The 20,338-nt window shown below is 51.7% G+C and overlaps 4 protein-coding genes across 10 annotated transcripts in view; 3 read left to right on the forward strand and 1 right to left on the reverse strand.

Moving 5' to 3' along the window:
- The window catches only part of FOXG_19035 (uncharacterized protein), a gene marked incomplete at both ends in the record, with an annotated part of 1,350 nt that extends 927 nt beyond the window's left edge, over window positions 1-423 (forward strand). The window contains 2 exons of the mRNA XM_018399208.1: window positions 3-70; window positions 126-423. Coding sequence (XP_018240487.1) covers window positions 3-70; window positions 126-423 — 366 coding nt within the window. The remainder of the gene's footprint in view (window positions 1-2; window positions 71-125) is intronic.
- Window positions 424-795: 372 nt separating this feature from the next.
- Window positions 796-2,998, reverse strand: FOXG_05320 (uncharacterized protein). Of its 3 annotated transcripts, XM_018383530.1 has the most exons (4): window positions 2,140-2,998; window positions 1,427-2,091; window positions 1,289-1,372; window positions 796-1,235 (listed from the first exon to the last, which is right to left on the reverse strand). In XM_018383530.1, the coding sequence occupies exons 1-4, from the start codon at window positions 2,732-2,734 to the stop codon at window positions 1,140-1,142; spliced, it is 1,440 nt and encodes a 479-aa protein (XP_018240488.1). In that variant the 5' UTR covers window positions 2,735-2,998; the 3' UTR covers window positions 796-1,139. The 3 variants fall into 3 exon arrangements, with proteins under 3 accessions (XP_018240488.1, XP_018240489.1, XP_018240490.1); XM_018383531.1 differs by having other exon boundaries at window positions 818-1,372; XM_018383532.1 differs by having other exon boundaries at window positions 818-1,235; window positions 1,289-2,091.
- On the forward strand, window positions 1,405-5,770 carry FOXG_05321 (ATP-dependent RNA helicase DBP5). Of its 2 annotated transcripts, XM_018383533.1 has the most exons (4): window positions 1,405-3,645; window positions 3,700-4,185; window positions 4,237-4,474; window positions 4,522-5,770. In XM_018383533.1, exons 1-4 carry the CDS (start codon window positions 3,413-3,415, stop codon window positions 5,017-5,019), a joined length of 1,455 nt encoding a protein of 484 aa, XP_018240491.1. In that variant the 5' UTR covers window positions 1,405-3,412; the 3' UTR covers window positions 5,020-5,770. The 2 variants fall into 2 exon arrangements, with proteins under 2 accessions (XP_018240491.1, XP_018240492.1); XM_018383534.1 differs by having other exon boundaries at window positions 1,405-4,185.
- An 816-nt stretch (window positions 5,771-6,586) lies between these two features.
- On the forward strand, window positions 6,587-20,271 carry FOXG_19036 (uncharacterized protein). Of its 4 annotated transcripts, XM_018399212.1 has the most exons (4): window positions 7,110-7,409; window positions 7,474-7,584; window positions 7,656-7,737; window positions 7,801-20,271. In XM_018399212.1, exons 2-4 carry the CDS (start codon window positions 7,558-7,560, stop codon window positions 20,037-20,039), a joined length of 12,348 nt encoding a protein of 4,115 aa, XP_018240496.1. In that variant the 5' UTR covers window positions 7,110-7,409; window positions 7,474-7,557; the 3' UTR covers window positions 20,040-20,271. The 4 variants fall into 4 exon arrangements, with proteins under 4 accessions (XP_018240495.1, XP_018240493.1, XP_018240496.1 ...); XM_018399211.1 differs by having other exon boundaries at window positions 6,587-7,584; XM_018399210.1 differs by having other exon boundaries at window positions 7,474-7,737.
- Window positions 20,272-20,338: the final 67 nt, after the last annotated feature.

Here is a 20,338-nt window from a genome sequence, read left to right on the forward strand (position 1 = left end):
AGGCTATTGATGATTTCCCCAAGCTCGAGAAGGTCACCGGTGGTATTGCCCTCCGAGGTAGCTTCGAGAAGTGAGTAAAACCTCTCTAGCATATAGCATTTCCAAGTCTAACGAGTGATTTCTAGGGTGGAACTTCCCAAGCTTGACCAAGTTAGTGGCAGTGTCGTTGTTTCCTCGACCACCGATATCAAGGAGTTCTGTGACTACTTCGACAACCTCAAGAAGGACAAGAAGATCGATGGTGAGGAGAAGTGCACATCCAACAACAAGGAGGCCAATGAGGGCAAGGACGGTGGTGAGGAGAGCGACGGCTCTTCCGAGAGCAACAACAGTGACGATGAGAAGGATGCTGCTGGCATTGTCAGCGTCAACATGGCTGTTCTTGCTCTTGCAGGTGTTGCTGCCGTTGCCCAGCTCTTTTAAGCATGGAGATGAAGATTGCTGGCTTTTCTTTTAAAGGCGTCATTATCGTCGTCATCATGTTTCCTGACTTTTCTCTACGACATATTGTGCTTGGTCATCATGGGGCACAAAATGCTTTTCATGGGGTAGGGTAACGGTGTGTAAAGGATAACCTGTTAGAGCTTAATAATCGATTGTATTTGGACTTTATTCTTGAGATCATGTTCGCCGAGCCCTGAAAATTGACATTTCTCTTAACTCATCATATAAAGACATTTAGTTTGTGATAAACGCTTCTTCTTTATTCTGAACATCGAGAGTCATCAGGAACCTTTTGATTGCTTAGTTGCTGGTTTACTATGAATATAAATCTATCTCCATCCACCTGATTGTCAACTATTCTTTACATTTGGGTCTTACCAGGTTCCTTGGTTAAAACATTGAGTGAAACGTGCTTTAGTCATCTATCTATTTTCGAGCTTTGTCCCTCCTAAGGAGCATGACACTCAAGACAACACCAACGCCTGAGAGGGGGAGGCTATACGAGTATATTGACTGGAATATCACTTGTTTCATGCTAAATGCCGACTGTGGTAGCTCAAATTTGCTTCTTCCAAATCTGCAATGGATATGTCTCCATGTTGACAATATTTGAGTATCATCATGCTTGTTTCTGCCTCTTAATCTTTGCTTCTGTCCCACTGCCTAGCCTTGACCTGTCGTAAGAAGCACTCTTTTTAGTGGTATTTCCCCTGCTCAAACTTTTCTGTATCGAAGAATTCGGGAACTATTGCATTGCCATTGAATACACGACCATCTAGTTCATTGACTGCCTGTATGGGTTGTCAGCTGTTTGCGGTTGTGAAAGAGGGAACAGGATATTCACCCGAAGGGCTGAAACTTGATTTGTGAACTTGATAAACACTCTGCGACTTTCCTGGTCAATGTATAGTCTCTCCACGCGCCCGTACTGTATCTTTGTTAATTATACCATGGCCTGAAAAAGGACGTAACTTTCACAAACCTTTTCTCCACACTCTTCTCCGATCTCTTGTCCCAAACCTCCTGCAATCTCCTCCTCGAGATTGGGCATATTTTCAAGCATATTGCGTAGTACTATGACGTCACTCATAGTACCGAACTTGCCTGCATTTTCCTCTTTGCGCTTCCCACCAATTATCTTACCCTTACCACCTGGCTCGGCCCATCCTCCACCATCTGCGTCGGCTTTCTTCCGCCGCTTCTCGACTTGAACACGCAAAGGATTGACAATTCCTGACTCATCGGCACCAAGGCCACTGCCCTTTGTCCATCCATATTTGCTCATCAATCGATGGGCAAAACCAGACTGGCCTGGACGGCTTGATCGAGCCCGAGAATCGTCATCAGGTTGTTCAGGAAGACTAGACCCAAGAGCTGGAGGCGGGGAATACGCATCGTCTTCGACATTATCCCCTGTTGCGTCTTCGTCGTCATGTGGCTTTGAATATCTTATGGGAGCGCGTGATATGGTGGCTGGATTGGAAGGCTGAGAGGGTGATGCCTGTGCAGGAGGAGGAGCGTCCCTTTGAGATATAGCTAAGCGGCGAGCAAATGCATCGTCCCCACTAACATCGCTTGGAGGTGGTGCTGGGGGTGATTGAGGCGGTGGTGGTACGAAAGCATATGACGAAGGTGGAGCGAACTGATCTGATAAAGGTAAGAATTTAACGAAGAGGTTGTTGGCAGCGAACTCACTTGAGGGAACATGACGGGTTTGTTCGTCCTCGTCCTCGTCTGAGAGGTCGCTTTCGTCGCGTTTACGCCGGTGCCTATAAAGCAAGGCTTTCCAATCTCTGACCTCTTGGACTTTCTCATCACTATGCAAGTACTCTTCAACATTAGTTGGCCGTGTAGGGTCATAAATATCGTCCCAATTCGTCTCGAATTCCTCTTGTTGTCTCTTTTTCTTCTTCTTGCGACCGCCACGCTGACGCTTTTCACCCATACCATACATCCACTCATCTTCCTCAGTTGCGGCCCAGTCTGCAAGCGTAGTCTTCGGTTGCACAGGAGCGGGAGGAGCAGAATTCAAAGCCTGCTTAGAAACAGCTGGCTTGGGGAATGCCGGCTTTGGCTTGGCTTGCTTCACCTGTGGACGACGTATAGGTTGAAAGCGAAGAGCGGGATCAATGGGCTTCTTGACGGCAATTTCTGCAGATGTGTCTTCTGCTTGGCTGTACAGAACAGGGGCTGAAGATATTGTCGCTGAGGTTGAAGACGTATCGTTGGGATCCAGCAGATTCTCATAGAGAGATAGCCCTCCTTGAGGTGGCGGCGGCGGAGCTGCCATTGTTGTTATTCAGAGCTATTGTATGATGTATGGGGCTATGAAAGCTTGAAGAGCCGAGTCTTGGTATTTCCTGGTTCAAGGGATGGTTGCGTAAGTTGGGCTTCGAGCTTTATGCCGAAGTTATCTCGATTTATACACAACTGTATAAGCCTGGATTGGGTTCCATGGTTGATGTGAGAGCTTGCGACAGAGCAAATGCGCCGGGTAATTAGCGGTAGTCACCCACGTTATAGGTACCTAGTTACTAAGATAGTCCGCCCCGGGCATTGATGGAAGCTTGAATGAACTCCACCAATCGGTAGGTACTTAGGTACCTACCTTACTCAAGCACCTGCTCTGCATGTACCCCTCCAATAACTTGGACCCCGCCAAAACTTTGGAGAGAGAAGCTTCCCAGTCCATTCACCTCCCATCACCGCGCGGTAACTGGCATGAGCTTTTGTTTATGCCTACCCACCTGCCTACCTGCCTGAGTATTTCTCTCGACTTAGGCTAGCCCATACCCCAACCTTTTCGAAGCCTTTTCGGCGTCGGCTCGTGCAGGATAAAGGAACATCGTGATCTTGCCGGGCAGTTTGTTTTCTAGCGCATGCTCCAGGGCCTCGAGAACTTTACCACCGCCTCCCTCCACCTTGCGATCGCCGAAACCTATTCTTACAACATAATACGACACTCGCCATGGCTGATCTTGCGAGCCGAATTACAAAGCCTGATGAGGCTGCTGCGGATCCTCCAGCCGGCAGTGCTCCCGCCTCTACTGGCGAACTTGGTCAAGCCGACGGTAACATCGAGGACCTCGGTGGCTCTGGTCTCCATGAGCCTGAATGGGATGTCGAGGTCTCCCTGAGCGAGCTACAGAACAATGAAGCTACTCCCTTCCACTCTGCCACCACTTGGCAGGATCTTGGCCTGTAGGTGGTGATCATCTCATTCTGGGAGAAACATCACTGACATTTCTATCTCAGCCGCGAGGATATTCTGAAGGGTCTCCTCAGCCTTAACTTTCTGAAGCCCTCCAAGGTACAAGGCAGATCACTTCCGCTGATGCTCAGCGATCCGCCGCGAAACATGTTGGCGCAGTCCCAGTCTGGTACTGGCAAAACCGCTGCCTTTGTGACCGCGATATTGTCGCGAGTTGACTTCAGCAAACCTGACCAGCCCCAAGCTCTTGCTCTTGCACCTAGCCGAGAGCTTGCGCGACAAATTGAGGGAGTTATCAACGCCATCGGCCGCTTTATCGAGAATAAGAAGGTTGCTGCTGCGATCCCCGGCGCACTCCCTCGTGGAGAACCCGTCAGAGCTAGTGTCATTGTCGGTACTCCAGGTACAGTGATGGACATCATTCGACGCAGACAGTTAGATGTCTCTCAGCTCCGCGTCCTTGTCCTTGATGAGGCCGACAACATGCTGGATCAGCAAGGACTCGGAGACCAGTGCCTTCGGGTCAAGAAGTAAGTCCCCACGGAGTTGGAGTATACCGACGAAACGCTAAAACTTGATAGCATGCTCCCCAAGGACATTCAGGTCCTTCTTTTTTCGGCCACCTTCCCCGAGAATGTCATGAAGTATGCCAGCAAGTTCGCGCCCAACGCCCATAGTCTTAAGTTGCAGCGTAGCGAGCTCACGGTCAAGGGCATCTCTCAAATGTTCATCGACTGCCCAGATGATAACACCAAGTACGATATTCTTTGCAAGCTTTATGGATTGATGACCATCGGCCAGTCAGTCATCTTCGTCAAGGTAAGTAGTACTAGTTATCGTCGGATCTCTGCTCTAACTCCCCACAGACACGAGAAAGCGCCAACGAGATTCAGAGGCGAATGGTAGCAGATGGTCACAAGGTCTCTGCACTCCATGCCGCCTTTGATGGATTCGAGCGAGATGATCTTTTGTCCAAATTCCGCCAGGGCGAGAACAAGGTTCTCATTACCACCAACGTTTTGGCTCGTGGTATCGATGTTTCCAGTGTGTCCATGGTTATCAACTATGACATCCCCATGAAGGGAAGAGGTGACACTGAACCGGATGCCGAGACCTATCTGCACCGTATTGGCCGAACCGGTCGATTCGGCCGTGTCGGAGTCAGCATCAGCTTCGTTTACGATAAGAAAAGTTTCGATGCCTTGAGCAAGATTGCCGAGCAGTATGGTATTGACTTGGTCAAGCTCGATACTGAGGACTGGGATGAGGCGGAGGAACGAGTGAAGGAAGTCATCAAGAAGAACAGAGCTCAAGCTTCGTATGCCCCTAGTGCAACTGAGCCTAAGGCTACCGAGGGTGCCTAGAACTTGCCCGCGTACGGAGTTCATCCTGGATTCCATAATGGTTTCGGGAACAACGGACCACGCTTTAACGGTATGGCCTATGGCGGCATGAACCAGAATGGGATAGTCTACGATCGCATGAGGTTTTGAGGCTATAATCTCCACAATACAATGATTTGATTCAGCGGGAGGTGCGATGAGGCGACCTATCGCTGTCGCCGGCCAGCGGTTTCTGACCTTTTCGAAATGCGACAGAGTTAAGATGGACTGTGGGATATTGAGGATGCAAATAGGCGAGAAAAGCTAGCTACCCTGTGTCTGTCTTTTGCAGGATGGAGATACCAATAACAAAAAAAGGCTGTCATCAAATCATTGTCCGCATGGCGTTTCTTCCGCAGTCGTTGATACCTGTGCATCATGCACAATGGTGCAATACTATGATGATTTCTCAAAAAAAAAAAAAAAAAAAAAAAAGTTGTCTCACAAAGCGAGCTTGGCCTGTTCAGGCAGTGTCACATCTCGCTACCTGGATACTCAGTTAGGCTTAAAAGAAGCAGTAATAGGTACCATGGAGATCGAGTAGAGCTAGCACAGGCCTTGTTTCTCATGAATTATATGTTGATACCAACCGAAAAGCAAGATGGTGAAGTTCTGCCGTGAAAGGGACCCAGCCTCGTTCACATGTTCGCCGTCTATATTTCTCTCCAACTGTCACTTGTTATTAATCCTTGGCGGCCTAGCCTTGGTCAAGATTTTTCATGATCCAGCCTCTCCATTTACAACAGCCTTACTCACCGCTCTCCCTACTTCATACCGCCCATGACGCTACTGCCAGGAACAGATCTTGTTCGTGTTACAAATCAAGACTGGCTAGCTGGCTACTTGTGGAAGTTGTGGAGGCTGTAAACGAATTCAGAGGTGCATGTGTTGACTGATCAATACGGGACGCAAGAACAAGAGCTCCGTGTTATGAAGTGGACCTCTCTATTTGAGACACAGGACATGGGCGTGGACAAATTGATAATGCTAACTTACCTACTGTCTCTACACCTCAAGTTCAGCTCACGCGACGCCCACAACGTCGACGACAACGTTGCTCAACGGTCACAACGGTATAATGGCGGAGGGGGTGGATGACATGATGCTATCAGGCTCGAGCAGCCTGAATCCGAAGAGCCAGTCAGAAGCAGGTGTGAGATGAGTTGGGCGCCATCTCATCGAGAGATATGCGTTGTAACCAGGTCGTTTATGAAAATGCTGAGTATTGACAATGATTGACATGAATTGCCCCCACCAAGGGGGAATGGCCTACATCTGAGGCCCGAGGGCTTCCGATATCGAGATGCATAATGGGTCTGCCAGAAGAAGCTTCAGAAGCGAGCCACGTTGCACATCTGAAGCAACTAAACCGCTCAGTTGCAGCCATCCACCATCGATCGACCTGCCGAGTCATCCAAGGTTTTGAGATGTCGTCCTCCATCCGGGACGTCCTGGTGAGGCCCGTACCGGGATCCGCCTGCTAGGAGCGGCCTTTGGCGTGGGGATGGCGGGTCCGGACAACCTTCGATATTGAAGCTGGTCCAGGCGTCTTTGCAGCTGGCGGTGGACGACAACGGCCTCTGCAGGCTCTGATATCCGCCATGCTACCAAGCAAGTTGGCCAGTGTTGCACAAAGCTGGTCTGCTAATTATTGCCCAATTGCAATCTTGCCTGCTTGGTACGCATCGCATCACATCATGATTGTCTGTCACTCGTGCCGCTTGGCTCAAGGTTGCTTGATTGTCATGCTGGCAGCGGCCCGTCCATGCAGGTCCGTACTGATTCTGCTATCCGAGCCTGGGTACAGTACCTTATTATTGGGCCGCGATACTTGGCCAGATAAGTCAAATCAATGCATCATTGTTCAACCTCGTCGAGTCCTCTGATGGCCCGCCCCGTTAGGCTCGCCTTACTGTACCGATACATACTTACGTCCATGGAACCCAACCGCCCCAGCGACGTGGCGCCAGCCAGCGTTGGCTCTGCATGGGCCAATTACGCATGGGCACGATGCAGCACTCGCTGTAATCCTTGGGATTTGGGCGCCTGTGGCCCATCGCAAGCAGGGGACTGGGCAATCAGACTGGGTTTTGTCAGGTCTGCATGCTTTTTTCTCCAGCAGTCCTGTCTTGAGGGAAATGGACCCATCCATCGTTCGCCTCAAGAATACCTCTCGTGAATGACCTCTCCGGGCCTCCCACCCGTTCGCCCGTTATGATCCGAGGCTTGCATTTCGCAAATCAAAGTTACTGAGCTCACAACCCTTCTGTTTTCTGGTGCCGTCCAATAGACGTATTTGACATATTTTTTTTTTTTGCTGAGCTGTCGCGCCCTGCAGTGCGCCGCATGATACCCCGACCCATACTTCCTAGGTAGGTAGGAGGCTTAACATCTTCAGGGCCTCGAGAAATCTAATACTTGGTGGCCCTACTGCAGCTACCCGATCGCCTGACTGGCGTGCTGCAAGAAGCAAGATAATAGAGTTGCTCCCCGGATTTTTATCATTGAGATCTTTTCGTAATGTCAGGTGCGGACAAGGTAGAGAAAGTATGAGTTACGGCTACGGCTACGACTATTACCCTGGTAGTAGGACACAAATTGATTGGGGGCATGTACAGTTCTCCGATTTCTCAAATGTCCAATACTCCAGACCCGACTTTTCAGATGCGGAGGATGATCCCGGAAAGGATGAATATGAAGGTGAGTTGGGTTTATTGCCAATCGTTTTCTTTCCTTGACCCTTCCATACTGAGTCACTTACAGGCGGATACACACAACAATCACTAATGAGAGTGCCCACAGCACCTACACCATCACAGCCACCTTCAAAGAAAGACAAGAAGAAGTTAAAAAAGCAAAAAGAGAAGGCGGCTGCGGCTGCAGCTGCAGAAGCTGCCTTTGTGCTGCCTCCAGCACCAGACCCTCCAGCAGCTCCAGCTCCAGCTCCAGCTCCAGCTCCAGCAGATGATGAATCCCCAGCAGCCACAACGCACAGCAAGAAGAAGAACAAGAAGAGCAGGAAGAAGGAAAAGGAGTCAAAGTCTCTTCCAGTTCCTCCTCCTGTGCCAGTTCCCCCACCTCCAACTGCCGAGGAGAGCAAGGAGGCGGGGAAGGTAGAGGAGGAAGCAAAGGAGGAGACTGAAGGACCTGAATTGACCGGAACACAGGACACGACCAATAACGAAGACTCACCAGCTGTGGGAGAAGAGGTTGTCGAGACAGAGACAACATCAGAGGAGATGGCGTCGAAGAACGACGAGGAGAAGGAGGAGGCTCCTAAGGACACTGACGGCAAGGAGACACCCAAGGAACAAACATCCCCTGAGGAGGCATCCCAAAGGGAGGACCCCCCTTCGACTGAGACATCGGCTGCTAAGGCTGATGAGACAACTGTCAAAGAGGAAGCCCCAGCCCAAGAAGGCGCACCTAAGGAAGAGGGAGAGGCGCCCCAGCCAGAAGACCCCGCAGATGATACGCCAAAGGATGAACCGGCAAGCGAAGAAGGCACTTCGGGCGAGAAGTCCGCAGTCGAAACCCCCGAGTTAGAAGACCCTGCGATCGAGACACCAAAGGATGATACACCAACGGCAGACGAAGTATTGGTCAAAGAAGATGCACCTGCTCCAGAGGAAACTCTCGAAGAGCCCACACCAACAGAGAAGGCTACAGAAGACTCGTCTGCAACGGATCCCCCCAAAGAAGATTTTCCGGCGACTAAGGAAACGCCTTCCAAAGAGGGGGTACCTGAAGCAGAGGAGGCTTCTACAGGTGAAGAGCCTCCAGCTAAGGACCAAACCTCAGTTGAGCCAGAAACATCTGGGGCGCCAGACAAGGATGACGATGGTGATGACAAGCTTACAGCTGCTGCCGAAACAAGGTCTCCGAATAAAAGTCAGAAGAAGAAGAAGAAGGAGAAAGAAAAGAAAGAAAAGGAAAAGAAGGAGAAAGAGGAGAAGAAGAAGGCAGCTGCGAAAGCCGAGAAATCTCATCATCACAAGTCCAAACACTCACGTTCTTCATCGAAAGATGCGAATAATTCCAAAGACGTTACGGTCGACCCATCAAAAGCCATAGAGGATGAAGAAGGGGAGAGAAGCGTGACAGCTGTTCCGGCCGAGAAGAGCAACGACCCTGAACTTGGTGTTGATTCCAAACTTGCGGACGAGACGCCTCCCTCCGCAGAAGAGGCGGCACCGTTTCAAGGAGCGAAGTCTGGAGAGGAGCCTCAGCCTTCTGAGGATGCGAAGACTGCAGGAGAGGTTACACCAGCAGAAGAAGTGAAGCCTGAAGATGAAGCTCCAGTGGAGGATCCAAACCCTACAGAAGAGACTCCAGTCAGTGAGTCAACGCCAATAGAAGAAACCTTGACAGCAGAAGCGAAGTCTGCAAAAGAGGCTTCCCCAACGGAGGAAGCGAAGCCTACAGATGAAGCTCCGGTGGAAGATCCACAACCGACAGAGGAAACCCCAACAGAAGAAGTCAAGTCTGTAGAAGCAGCTTCCTCAACGGAGGAAGTAAAGCCTACGGATGACACTCCAGTGGAAGATCCAAAACCGACAGAGGAAACCTCAACAGAAGAGGCTTCCTCAATAGAAGGAGCAAACCCTGTAGTTGAAGGTTCAGCCGAAGAACCAAAGCTCACGGAAGAGATCCAAGCAGAAGAAGCGAATCCTGAGGAGAACTCAAAGCACACTGACGAGAGCCCAGCAGGAGGAACAGTCGCGGAATCCGAAGTAGAACACAGCCCTGCAGAAGACACGCTTTCCTCTTCCGAAGATCTGGGACCTGCTAAAGAACCGACAACTGAAGGAGACCCAAAGCCTGAAGCAAAGTCTGCAGGCGAAATTCCAGTAGAGGACAAAGCCTTACAATCCGAGGTTGAACCCCAGCCTGCAAACGAGACATCATCTTCACCTCCGCATCCGCCCTCAGATTCTGAGCTAAATCACGCTGGCGAAGTTTCAGCTGAAGAGGAGGGACCAGTTCCAGACCCTACTCCTGCACTGTCCACGGAAGAGGCTGCTCCTGAAGCTGCCAAAGTTGATGAGGGTAGTAAGACTGCAGAAGCAGCTGAGATTTCCAGAGCAATGAGCGATTCCAGTGATGATAAAGCCGCAGAGGGGAATGAAGTTACCACTCCCGTAGCAGCTTTGGAATCCGACACTACTGCTGGAGATGAAGCTGCAGTTGCTGCAACCAAGCCGACCGCCGAATCAGAAGACGATTTGGTACCAGGAGACACAAGTCCTGTGGAAGCAGGAGTCGATGCTGCAGCGAAAGAAACACCAGCTGAAGATTCAGTAGCCGAAATGGCGAGCAAGGCTGTTGCGGGCGAGAAGGACGAGTCTATTTCCGAGGGAACACTATCGCCAGAGGACGCTGGAGATAACAAGGAGCCTGTCAAGTCAGAGGAAACAGCACCTGGCGAAAAGGAAGCCACAGATATAACAACAGCTATTGGTGTCGATGATAAGCCTGTCGAAACGGAAGTTCCAGCTGTTCCTGTTGATACCGAGGTATCTTCTGGCGGCAATGAGTCACCCCCTGAAGAGGCCGAGGAGCTAGGCGACGGCAAAGCTCCTTCGCCTCCTGAGACGGAAGTTGCCTCACCGGATGGCAAGGAAACTTCAGTGCCAGAAGATAAGCCCAGTGGAGAGGACCAGGTGATTGATGCCAAGTCAGCTGAAGTACTTGGGCTACAAGCAGAAATCACTCAGGATGAATCGCCCAAGGAGGAAATATCCAAAGAAGAGGCCTCTGAGGCAACAAAGCCGACAGAAGAGGCAGCAGCTGTTGAAGACACAACTGCCACGACCGCAAAGAAGAATAAGAAGAAAAAGAAGAAGAAAGGCGGGAAAAGTGGCGTCGCAACACCCCAGCCCGAGCCCGAGCCCGAGCCTGCTGTTGAGTCTGCTGCCGCCAAAGCTGATTCTTTTGAACCAGAAGTTGGGTCTTCGACTGAGCCTGCGACCGAGGAGGATGTAAAGCCTGAATCGGCTATAGAGCCTGAGGTTGATTTTGTTTCTGAGCCCAAAGCTGTCAGCAAGGCAAAAGTTGAATCTCCCATCGAGCCTCACGAAATTCCTCCCGAGAATGAGACTGAACCCAAAGCCTCTCCACAAGAACCGCTACCCGTTGAGCTTAGCCCTGCCGATGATCCAGAGGCAAACCATGAAACTGTCGAGGCAGAAGGCAGCTGTGAATCCGAGATTGCGAAACCGGCGGATTTTGGAGAGGAAGTGGCCAATGAGACTGAAGCAACTGTCGTTACAACCACAAGTGGCGCTATCCCAGAAACCACAATGGAACCTACAGAAAAGAGTGAGGAGGCTATTGATACGACCGCGAAAGCTGGCAGTGATGTAGAACGCGGCTACATGATCTCGCCTGAAGCTGAAGATGCCTCTACAAAGCAGGAAACGCAAAAGGCCGAACCTGATGCTAAGCCGACTAAGGACGCGCCTACAGACAACCCCAGCAATAAAGAACTCGACGCTTCAGAGACAGAGACCAAGAATGGTGAATCGACCGAACACAATTCGATTGTCGATGAATCGAAGCTCGGAAGTGTGCCTATTGCCGAAACCACCCCAGCCGAAGCTTCCCAAGACGATAACTCTGACAAAGTTGAGAGCGGTGAGCCAGCTGCTGCTGATCTCAAGACGGAACAAGCTGGAGTGACACTGGAAAGTGGTAGCTCGAGTGATGACGTCCCGGATAGGCAATTGGACCCAGCTGAGTCCAAGACTAGCGAGATTGGGGAGACCCAGGAAGAGTCATCGAAGCCACAGGAAAAAGAGAACGAACAACCTGATGCTACTACAGAAAATCCAAAAGAGGCTGCAGAACCCGAATCAACCGTCAGTCCTGATACGAATGCTACAGTAAAGGACGCTGAGCCTGAAGATGCAGCTACGGAGGCGAAGGGCGACAGCTTGGCGGAAAAGAACGAGCCTGAAGCTGCGTCTAAGGAAGCAGACAACAGTGACAATCCTCCCGAAGTGACAACACAGCCACCTGAGGATGGTATGGACACGAAAAGTGACTTGATGGCTGAAACTATTGTGCAAGAACCAGCAGCGGTCGAGATGGATAAGCCAGTAGTGACTGAAGGAGAAGTTATTGGACCCCTAGCCACGGAGCCAAAGGATGAATCTCCTGTTCCAGACATCTCTACCAAGGAAGTCGGTGAACCGGACACTCCCACTGGTGATGCGACTGAACCACTGCCAGCAGAGAAATCAACAGATGATACTGAAAAGGAATCGTCCGATGTAGTCGCCGAGAAGGCGCCAAAGACAGCGGATGAAACGATTGAAGTGCCTGAGGTCAATGCAGAAACTCCAGGAGGAAAGTCAGAAGAACTAAATCCCCACGAGGGAGATACTTCTAATGAAGCTGCTCTTGAGCCTGCTGCTGCTGATACTCCTGAGCCTGCCGCAGATAAAGATCCCGAGTTAGAGACGCCAAACGAAACCATCGACGCCCAGGGAGACCCCGAGGAGAATCATAAGGATTCTAGCACTCCTAGCGTATCCAATTTTGATGAGGCGAAGGCTGAAGTCAACATTGAGGACGGCGAAACCCGGAGCCCCGAGGTAGAGGTTACTCAAAAGGAAGATGTCGAAGAAGTCACACAAAACATATCAACAGGTGGCACTGAAGCTACTAAAGAAGCAGAGGGCACCAGCGAAAGCACACCCGACGAAAACGACAATCAGACTCGAGAACCAGCAATCCCAACAGAAGACGACACGACATCAGTCGAAAGCACCTCGACCTCCAAGGAAGAGCCATCAGCATCTGAAAAACCCGTTACTGAAGAGAGGACCGACCCGGTTGAAGAGACACCAAGTTCAAACGAGAAGGTGGAGAATGAATCAGCACTTTCCGTCAGCAACCCAGACCAAGATGAATCTGCCTTGAACGACAAAGAACAGGATGCGCCACAGCCTGCACAACAGGCAGCTGATGGTGCCAGTGTCTCCGACAACGATCCTAAGGAGGTCACACCTGCAGCTGGTGAGGCAGGAACAACAGATGAGACTGTGCCAACCCGACCAGAAGAAGTAGAAGACAGGACCCCTGAAGAAACACAGGCTGCAGGAACACTTACAAACGGCCACGAAACAGATGGGGCCTCTGAAGCTTCCGACAAGAAGGAAGCGGAAACAGAAACAGGGCCTCAGGCGCTTGAGCCGGTCGGAGTGGAGAACGACGCAATAACTAAGGGAGAACATCCAGAGGAGGCATCTGAAGCTGTTGTTGATCACAAGGACAAGGACAAGTCCTCAGATACTGCAACCGATCTACCAAATGAGGCACCTGATGATGAACCTGCGGAACCGGCAACGGATGCAGTTACTCAAACCTCTGAAGAGGAACCAGGAACTGGCGCCCCAGAGGCTGAAGACGGAACCAAGGAGGAAACCAACCCTGCTGGAGAGGTGTCAGCTGTAGATACCCTTACTACTGACGACAAACCAGTGGAAGCTGCCGAAGCGATCGACAATGAAACTTCAGACGACAAGTCAGAAGAAAAAGCTGGCCCCTCTGATACCAAGTTGGCCCCAGAAGTATCTACTGGCCACGAACCCAAGGAAGAAGAGCCCACTAAAGAGACACCAGCGGAGAAGCCTACTGCCGTTGGTGAATCTCAAGAAGCCGAGCCAGTTACAGAATCTTCTTCCCAGGAGAGTAAGGCAGAGGCGGAAGCGGGGGCGGAGGCAGAGATCAAGCCGTCCGAGGAGAAAGCAGCACCTGAAGATCAACCGGCGGAGGGGGCACTGGCAGCTCAAGACGAGCCAGAGAAGGGCTCTGAAACCGCTGACAGCAAACCAGAGGAAGAGGCTACACTTGTCGAGGACAAGCAACTTGAGGACCCCTCAGCCTCTGAAAAGCCTGACCAAGATGGCAAAACAGCAGAGGAAGATCCCGCAGCCGCAGCCGTGGCTGAAGACGATCCCAAACAGGCGACACCCGCAGATGCGCAGGAAGAAACCAATCAGATCACCGCCGGTGGAACTGTAGAAGAGCTTCCCACGCCAGAGGATACAGCTGCACCGGAGGAGATATCAGCCCAAGAACAAATACCTGCAGCAACCGGAGATGCAGTTTCTAGTGATGTCAGGCCAGCTGACGACTCCAAGGTCTCCCAGGACGAGACGAAACCGGAAACACAAGAGCCTCTTGCACCAGAGGAGGAAGCTAGGCCTGCTGAAGAAGTGGCCCCAGAACCCGAAGGCGTCACGGCCAAATCGCCAGATGAGCCTATTGATGAGCCTCCTGCCGAAGGAGAAAAGAAGGATGACCAACCAGTCAAGGACACAGCCGAGGAAGAGGCCAAGGCTAAGGAAGATGAAGAAAGCAAAGACACCCTTGGGCCAATTCCAAGTAACAAGAGACAGGCTAAAAAAGGTGAGGAACATGGTTCATTACACGATACCCCTATTGATTTTGCACAACACTTGGGAGTTTTCACAGAGTTGAATGAAGAGGTGGGCAACGGCGTTTTGGAGTTTGATTCAGACGATACCCAACACCATCAAGGGATTCCACACAACGAGGAAAATACAGCACTCGAAACAATCATTCACCACCCGAGCCAGCTACCAGTGGCTGTAGCATCGGGCGACCAGAATAACCAAACTCTTGCAGAAACCACGATGCCAGGGTCACAAGAGCCTAGCTCGGGCGAAAAAAGGAGCAATGCAGCAGCGGAAGATAACTCCGCACCCCTAGAATCGAAGGCCGAGATTCTAGATGATGTCCAAGAGAATTTGATCTCAGGTCATGTGCCTCAACCAGGTCTGACACCTCTGTCTACGCCTATTGACCTGGACGCTACCGATGATACCGGTCTGGCCGCGAGTCCCCCAGCCACCGAAGCCCATGATAGCACTAAAATCTCCACACCAGATGCTCCACACGAACAGGGCCTTGCAGGCCAATCATGGAGCGCCGTCCGGGGATTTGCTACTGAAAGACCTGTAAATATTAGCCTCCAAGACCCAATTTCGATTGCTGAGCCCCAGCCTCAGCAGCCTGGGACTGAGAGCGAGACGCATGTCGAAGAATCACAGTCAAAGCCAGCCCAGGACGCTCATGATGAAAATGAGAAATCTAGGATAATGGAGCCAGACCTGCCATTCATAGTTGCACGCAGCACATCTTCATCCCCGGCAGCTTCGGTAATCTCTGATGAGGATTCAGAAACCTCTGTGCCCTCACACACCGCCGCCAGTGAGCTCCATCGGCAGCCTCTCGAGATTCAGGACCCTGCCAGCCGCGTCGAAGCAGAAGCCGATAAACCATCTCCAGGGCTGCTACAACCAATCCCTACGCCAGAACCATCTTCTCATGAGCCCAAAATTCTGGAAACTGACTTTGACAACGTGTTGCAAACGTCGCGAGAGTTGACCCAAGACCCAGCTATGAGGCGTGCAGAGCCAGAAGGGCAAGAGAAAGAAGAATCAGACATTTCAGAGGCTGAATCGGTGGACAATGATGTTTCGACATTGGAGGAACACATGCAAGAACTTGCAACTCCAAGTCACGTCCGGGAATCAGAGCCATCAGAGGTAGCCAAGGCCACCGAAGCTCAAGAAAATGCTAAAATCCCGGACGAAGCCACCCAGCCCAGCAAACGTGGTCTGACGGAAGAGACAACCCTTGGAGAGCTTGAAGATTCTGATTCTATCTCACGCGACAGTTCACCAGATGAAGCTCTTGGAATCAAGTCTGGACCTGGAGATCGGCCATCTGCTTCCACGGACGCTGAACCTGTTGATATTTCTCAGAAAGCCATAGCTTCAGACGAAGATTCAGATGATGACATCAGTAGCCTTGACCAACAGAGTGTTGCTTCCAGATCCAACTCAATCGACCAGGCAATCTCGCTTGAGGGTCACCAGAATCGACAAGTTCAGGCAGAGCCGGTTTCTCCTGGGGTAGACGAGCCGGCTACTGCTTTGCACTTGGAACCAATCAAATTGGAAGATCCTGCCGAAGAGATCAGTGATCTTGATGACTCCGGTTCCGAGGATGACTCAGAGGATGATAATTCTGAAGCCAGCCCTAAATTTGAACCTCAGCCAGCAACTGGTATCAGTTTAACGGGTGACTCTGTTCAGGAATCGAACGAACCTGTTATCGAAAGACAGCCAATCCCACCAGTCTTAGTTTCATCAACTCTCATCAAGGAGGATGTTTCTGATTCTGATGAAAACGATTCCGAACCAGAGCACGATTCGCTGAGTTCGAGAGCCCAAGATGGTCCCAGAGAGGACCTACGTGTGGGAGCCCATGCACTTGCTCTTGGTGATGATGACGAGGGCGAGGACGAGGACGAGAATGAGGATGGTGACGAGTCTGATGTAGACCAAACTCATATCGTCCATAAGGCCAACTCGCCAAAACTGGAACCAAGCTCTGTGTTGCAAACCACTGGTGCTCGACGTGGCTCGCCTTCTAATGATGAGGAACCGTCCGAGCCGCTTGAACCTACAGATCCAAACCTTGCAGTCGTTGATGAGCAACCCAAAGACAATCCAGATCGCGCAATAGATCAATCTGAGGAGCTGGACCTTTCTGATTCTGCTTCATCACTGTCGATGGCTACAGATATTCAAAAAGGAGTCGTTTCTTCTGATCAGCCCCAGCCCAACTCTCCACACCATGGTCTTCCGCACCCGGAACCTGAGACTGCCATTCCAGAGCTAGCTATTACTGCCCAGACTGGGACATCGTCTGAAGCCAAATCATCCGTCAATCTTTCTAGGTCCTCCTCACCCGGGTCTGTGGATGAGGAGCAGCTCGATAGCACCGCAGTCCCGCGTAAACCGCTTGAACACTCTGATGCCGATAGCGAATCCGAGGTTGAAGGGACAGAGAACGAAGCTAAAACTGAACCATCGTCCTTACCACAGACAGTTCCTGGCAAAGACGATTCAAATTTTGCTACTGGTGATGAACCGGAACACCGCGGAATATCTGTTGCTGCTGTATCTGTCGTCCAGCCAAACCACGGCTATCTTGACTCTGAGAAGATGTTGGAAACTCCTCGTACAGTTCAAGGTCGTGGACTTCAGGATAAGCACGAATCCTTGGAAAAGGTGTTGGGTGTCGAGCTGCCAGCCGCTTCTGACGATGGACTCCAAATCGAAAGCAGGTCTATCGCCAGTTCCACAGATGACGAAGTGGATCGCAAGGCGACTGCGACAGCTGCCACCGATGATGAGAGTAACGATGACCTCCCTGCCTCAAGGGAAATCTCCCCCATTGGCATCGACAGAATTTCTGCACCACATCAGCCTGAAGTAGTGGAACAGCCAGCGCTTGAGGCAGAAACAAGTCAAGCCAAAAATGCTAGAGTGGATGGTACTGATATTGAAGTAATGCCGCCTCATGAGACCGAAAATATCGGGACTCGAAGAACCACTCCTGAAATCCCTGAGTGGCCTGATAATGAACCTGAGGGCGATCGACCAGTGCACCGTGCCGAGTCTCAGGGGCCACCGGCTCTTACTTATGCAACTTCATCAGGGACAATGAGGGGAGTTGAAGATGAATTCAGGGCCTTGAACGAGAGAAGTCCAGATGAAGAGCAAATCCATAACTATACCACATTCGTTGGCCTTCGAGACCAACGTTCGCCATCAGTGGAGCGCCCCCATCAAGACTTGTCTGATCACATGTTGCACGAAGTCAAGACTCCTGACACGGATGACACTCAAGGTTCGGAGCCAAAGCCCGTGCAAGCCGCCGAGGTGAAACCTCTAGAACTCGTCCGACCTGAACACATGGCTGTCAAGGTTGTTGATATTCCTTCGCGCGACAAAGGCAAAGCAGTTGCTAGTATACCGGAGAGTCCAAAGAGGTCTAGCTCTGCCTCACGATCGACGCGTCTGTCCCGCGCCGAGCCGCCTCGGACATTCCTGACACAACAGCAGCGGCCACGAAGATCACTTAGGGTTCGTCCTGTGACAGAAGTTTACACTAAGGATCCAATCTTCATCCCCGCCGCGAGCCGACCAGTAGACACCAAGCCTATTCAGCGGCCTCAGCCTCCTCGTGCTGAAAGCGAACCAGCCAATGTGCCAGTTCGTCCACCGCTAGTGCATCGATCCTTGGAGTTGCAAGGCGATCCTTCAACGACGGCAGTGCGGAGTGAAAAGGCCCCCAGACCTCGTTCTTTCCAGGCCGAAGGCGAGTCGTCCACGGGCCATGTGAGGCACGATCTCAGGCATCCAGCAGTCACAATTGAAGAGGGGCTCCGAGATGCTGCGTATCGAGCTGCCCCCTCAGCTGGCTCGACTGTTGAGGCTGAAGTCCAGAGATCGCCGAGCCCTGGCATCGTGATTCCAGATGCAGATATGATTGATCTACAGCGAGCCCGCACCTTACGGCGTACACGAAAGACATCAATTCGACGTGCTGAGGACACGCTGGCCGCCGCCGTAGTCATATATGCTACTGCAGAGGCCCTCAGTCCTCCCGGTAGCCCTTCACCTTTCATTTACCAAAGAAACGGGGGGCTTCCTAATCTGGAGCATCAGATGGATGCCGAGCCCAATGATTACAATTTTCCAGCCGTTTCTCCTTCCTTGAGGAGCTTTGATGATGAGATCGAAGAACTTCACAAGTCTAATGCTGACTTGTTTACAGACGATAGGAGCAGAGAATCTGACTCGTCGCGAAGCGATAGAGACAGAGATAGACATCGTAGGCGCCGACATTCTCATCACTCGAACCGCTCCGGCGGAAGCCGTGGTGAGGAGGACAGGGAGCGCAGGTATCGCGGCGACGACGAGAGGCGAGCTCATCGGCCTCGGGAGGAAGACGAGGGCCGTCACCGCCGACTGTCTCACCGCGAGGGCGAGTCTCGATATCGTCGCCATGGCGAAGAAGATGAAACGCAAGCTCGCGACTCACGTGGTGAAGCTGACGCTAAACAGAGGAGCTCTCGCGGTCCCGAAGAGTCAAGAACTAGAGGGTATCGCCGAGACGAGGACTCCCGGCCACGTGAATATAGGAGGGCTGAAGAACCAACTTCACGTGCCCCTCCCCCCCAGGAGGATGAGGGCCGAGAGCGCAGACGACGATCATCTGGTACTCATCCTTATCGACGCCATCGATCCGACACGGTCGAATCGGGCCCTCCAGGCACGCCACCCAGAACACCGCGACGAGACAGTGGCTTTTCTGCCGACAATAGTTCTGGAAGCTCTGGCCGCAAACGTCGAGCCCCTGAGGAACAGGCTGCCCACGACAAACGCAGAGCAGAAAGGGCAGAACGGCGAGCACGAGAGGAAGCTAGCGGAAGGCGTGAACCCTCGGGATATCGAGAGGAAAAGGAGAGCAAGGGCAAAGAGCCTGTTCGTGAACAAGAACCAGAGCCTCAGCCTCAGCCTCAGCCGCAGCCTGAACCCGAGCCGGATCGACGACATCGCCGCTCGCGTCGGCATAGCAATTCCGAGAGACCTCGATATGAAGAACCCAGGGAACGTCCTCGAGAGGAATCCGTCCCGCCTGCTCCTGTGCCTGAAAAGAAGTTCTTTGCCGTCAAGAACTCGGAGGGTGTCCTGGGCAGTACCACACCGCCACGTGAGGAGCCCGTGATCGCCGAACCTGTCAGGGAACGAACGAGGGAGGCCCCGCTGGAGGACTCACCTAAAAGGTCCTCAACACGTCATAGACGCACTCGCCCTTCTACCGATGAACCACGTCCTCGATCCTCGCGCCGCCCTCGTGAGGAGCCTGCCCCTGAACCAACCCGAGACAGGGACAGGGAACGGGAGAGAAACAGGGAGAAGAGTAAGACGAGAGATAGGGACAGAGACAGAGAACAGGAGCCTCGACCTGTCAAACACGTCAGGATGGACACGGAGGACTCTCGACGCAAAGCACGCCACGAAGAACGACGTAGAGCGCAAATGAGGGAGGAAGATAAGAAGCCATCGGGTATCAAAGGTGCGTTCAAGAAGCTGTTTAGCAAGTCTTGAACAGCCAAGAACGAGAGAAGGGACAGATTGTCTTCACTTCGGTTTTTGTAGTTTGATGATATTCTTTACGTATGTATGTGACGATAAGGGAGGTTTTTGGGTTTGTTGACATGATGATATGATTTCTCTGGAAGCACGACAGACACGTTTTCTCACGCCATAATTGCCATATAGATTGACGACAATTTATGATTCGTTTTATTTAAGAAAGAGATATGTGCTCGTCATCGGAGTGCTGTTTCTGTCGCCTCTTTTCAAATGACTTTACGGGATTGAGGGAACCTTGGCTGCAATATGGC

The sequence above is a fragment of the Fusarium oxysporum genome, chromosome 7, assembly GCF_000149955.1.
Source record: "Fusarium oxysporum f. sp. lycopersici 4287 chromosome 7, whole genome shotgun sequence".
NCBI lineage: Eukaryota > Fungi > Ascomycota > Sordariomycetes > Hypocreales > Nectriaceae > Fusarium > Fusarium oxysporum.

Bases quoted from the DNA above. Each gene is read 5' to 3' on its own strand.
- FOXG_05320 (XM_018383530.1), bottom strand. From the start codon at position 2,734: ATGGCAGCTCCGCCGCCGCCACCTCAAGGAGGGCTATCTCTCTATGAG. The intron at 2,092-2,139 runs GTGAGTTCGCTG...TACCTTTATCAG, and splicing joins AACCCGTCATGTTCCCTCAA to ATCAGTTCGCTCCACCTTCG. The intron at 1,236-1,288 runs GTGAATATCCTG...CAACCCATACAG, and splicing joins ATCAAGTTTCAGCCCTTCGG to GCAGTCAATGAACTAGATGG.
- FOXG_05321 (XM_018383533.1), top strand. From the start codon at position 3,413: ATGGCTGATCTTGCGAGCCGAATTACAAAGCCTGATGAGGCTGCTGCG. The intron at 4,186-4,236 runs GTAAGTCCCCAC...AAAACTTGATAG, and splicing joins CAGTGCCTTCGGGTCAAGAA to CATGCTCCCCAAGGACATTC. The intron at 4,475-4,521 runs GTAAGTAGTACT...AACTCCCCACAG, and splicing joins AGTCAGTCATCTTCGTCAAG to ACACGAGAAAGCGCCAACGA.
- FOXG_19036 (XM_018399209.1), top strand. From the start codon at position 7,587: ATGAGTTACGGCTACGGCTACGACTATTACCCTGGTAGTAGGACACAA. The intron at 7,738-7,800 runs GTGAGTTGGGTT...AGTCACTTACAG, and splicing joins CGGAAAGGATGAATATGAAG to GCGGATACACACAACAATCA.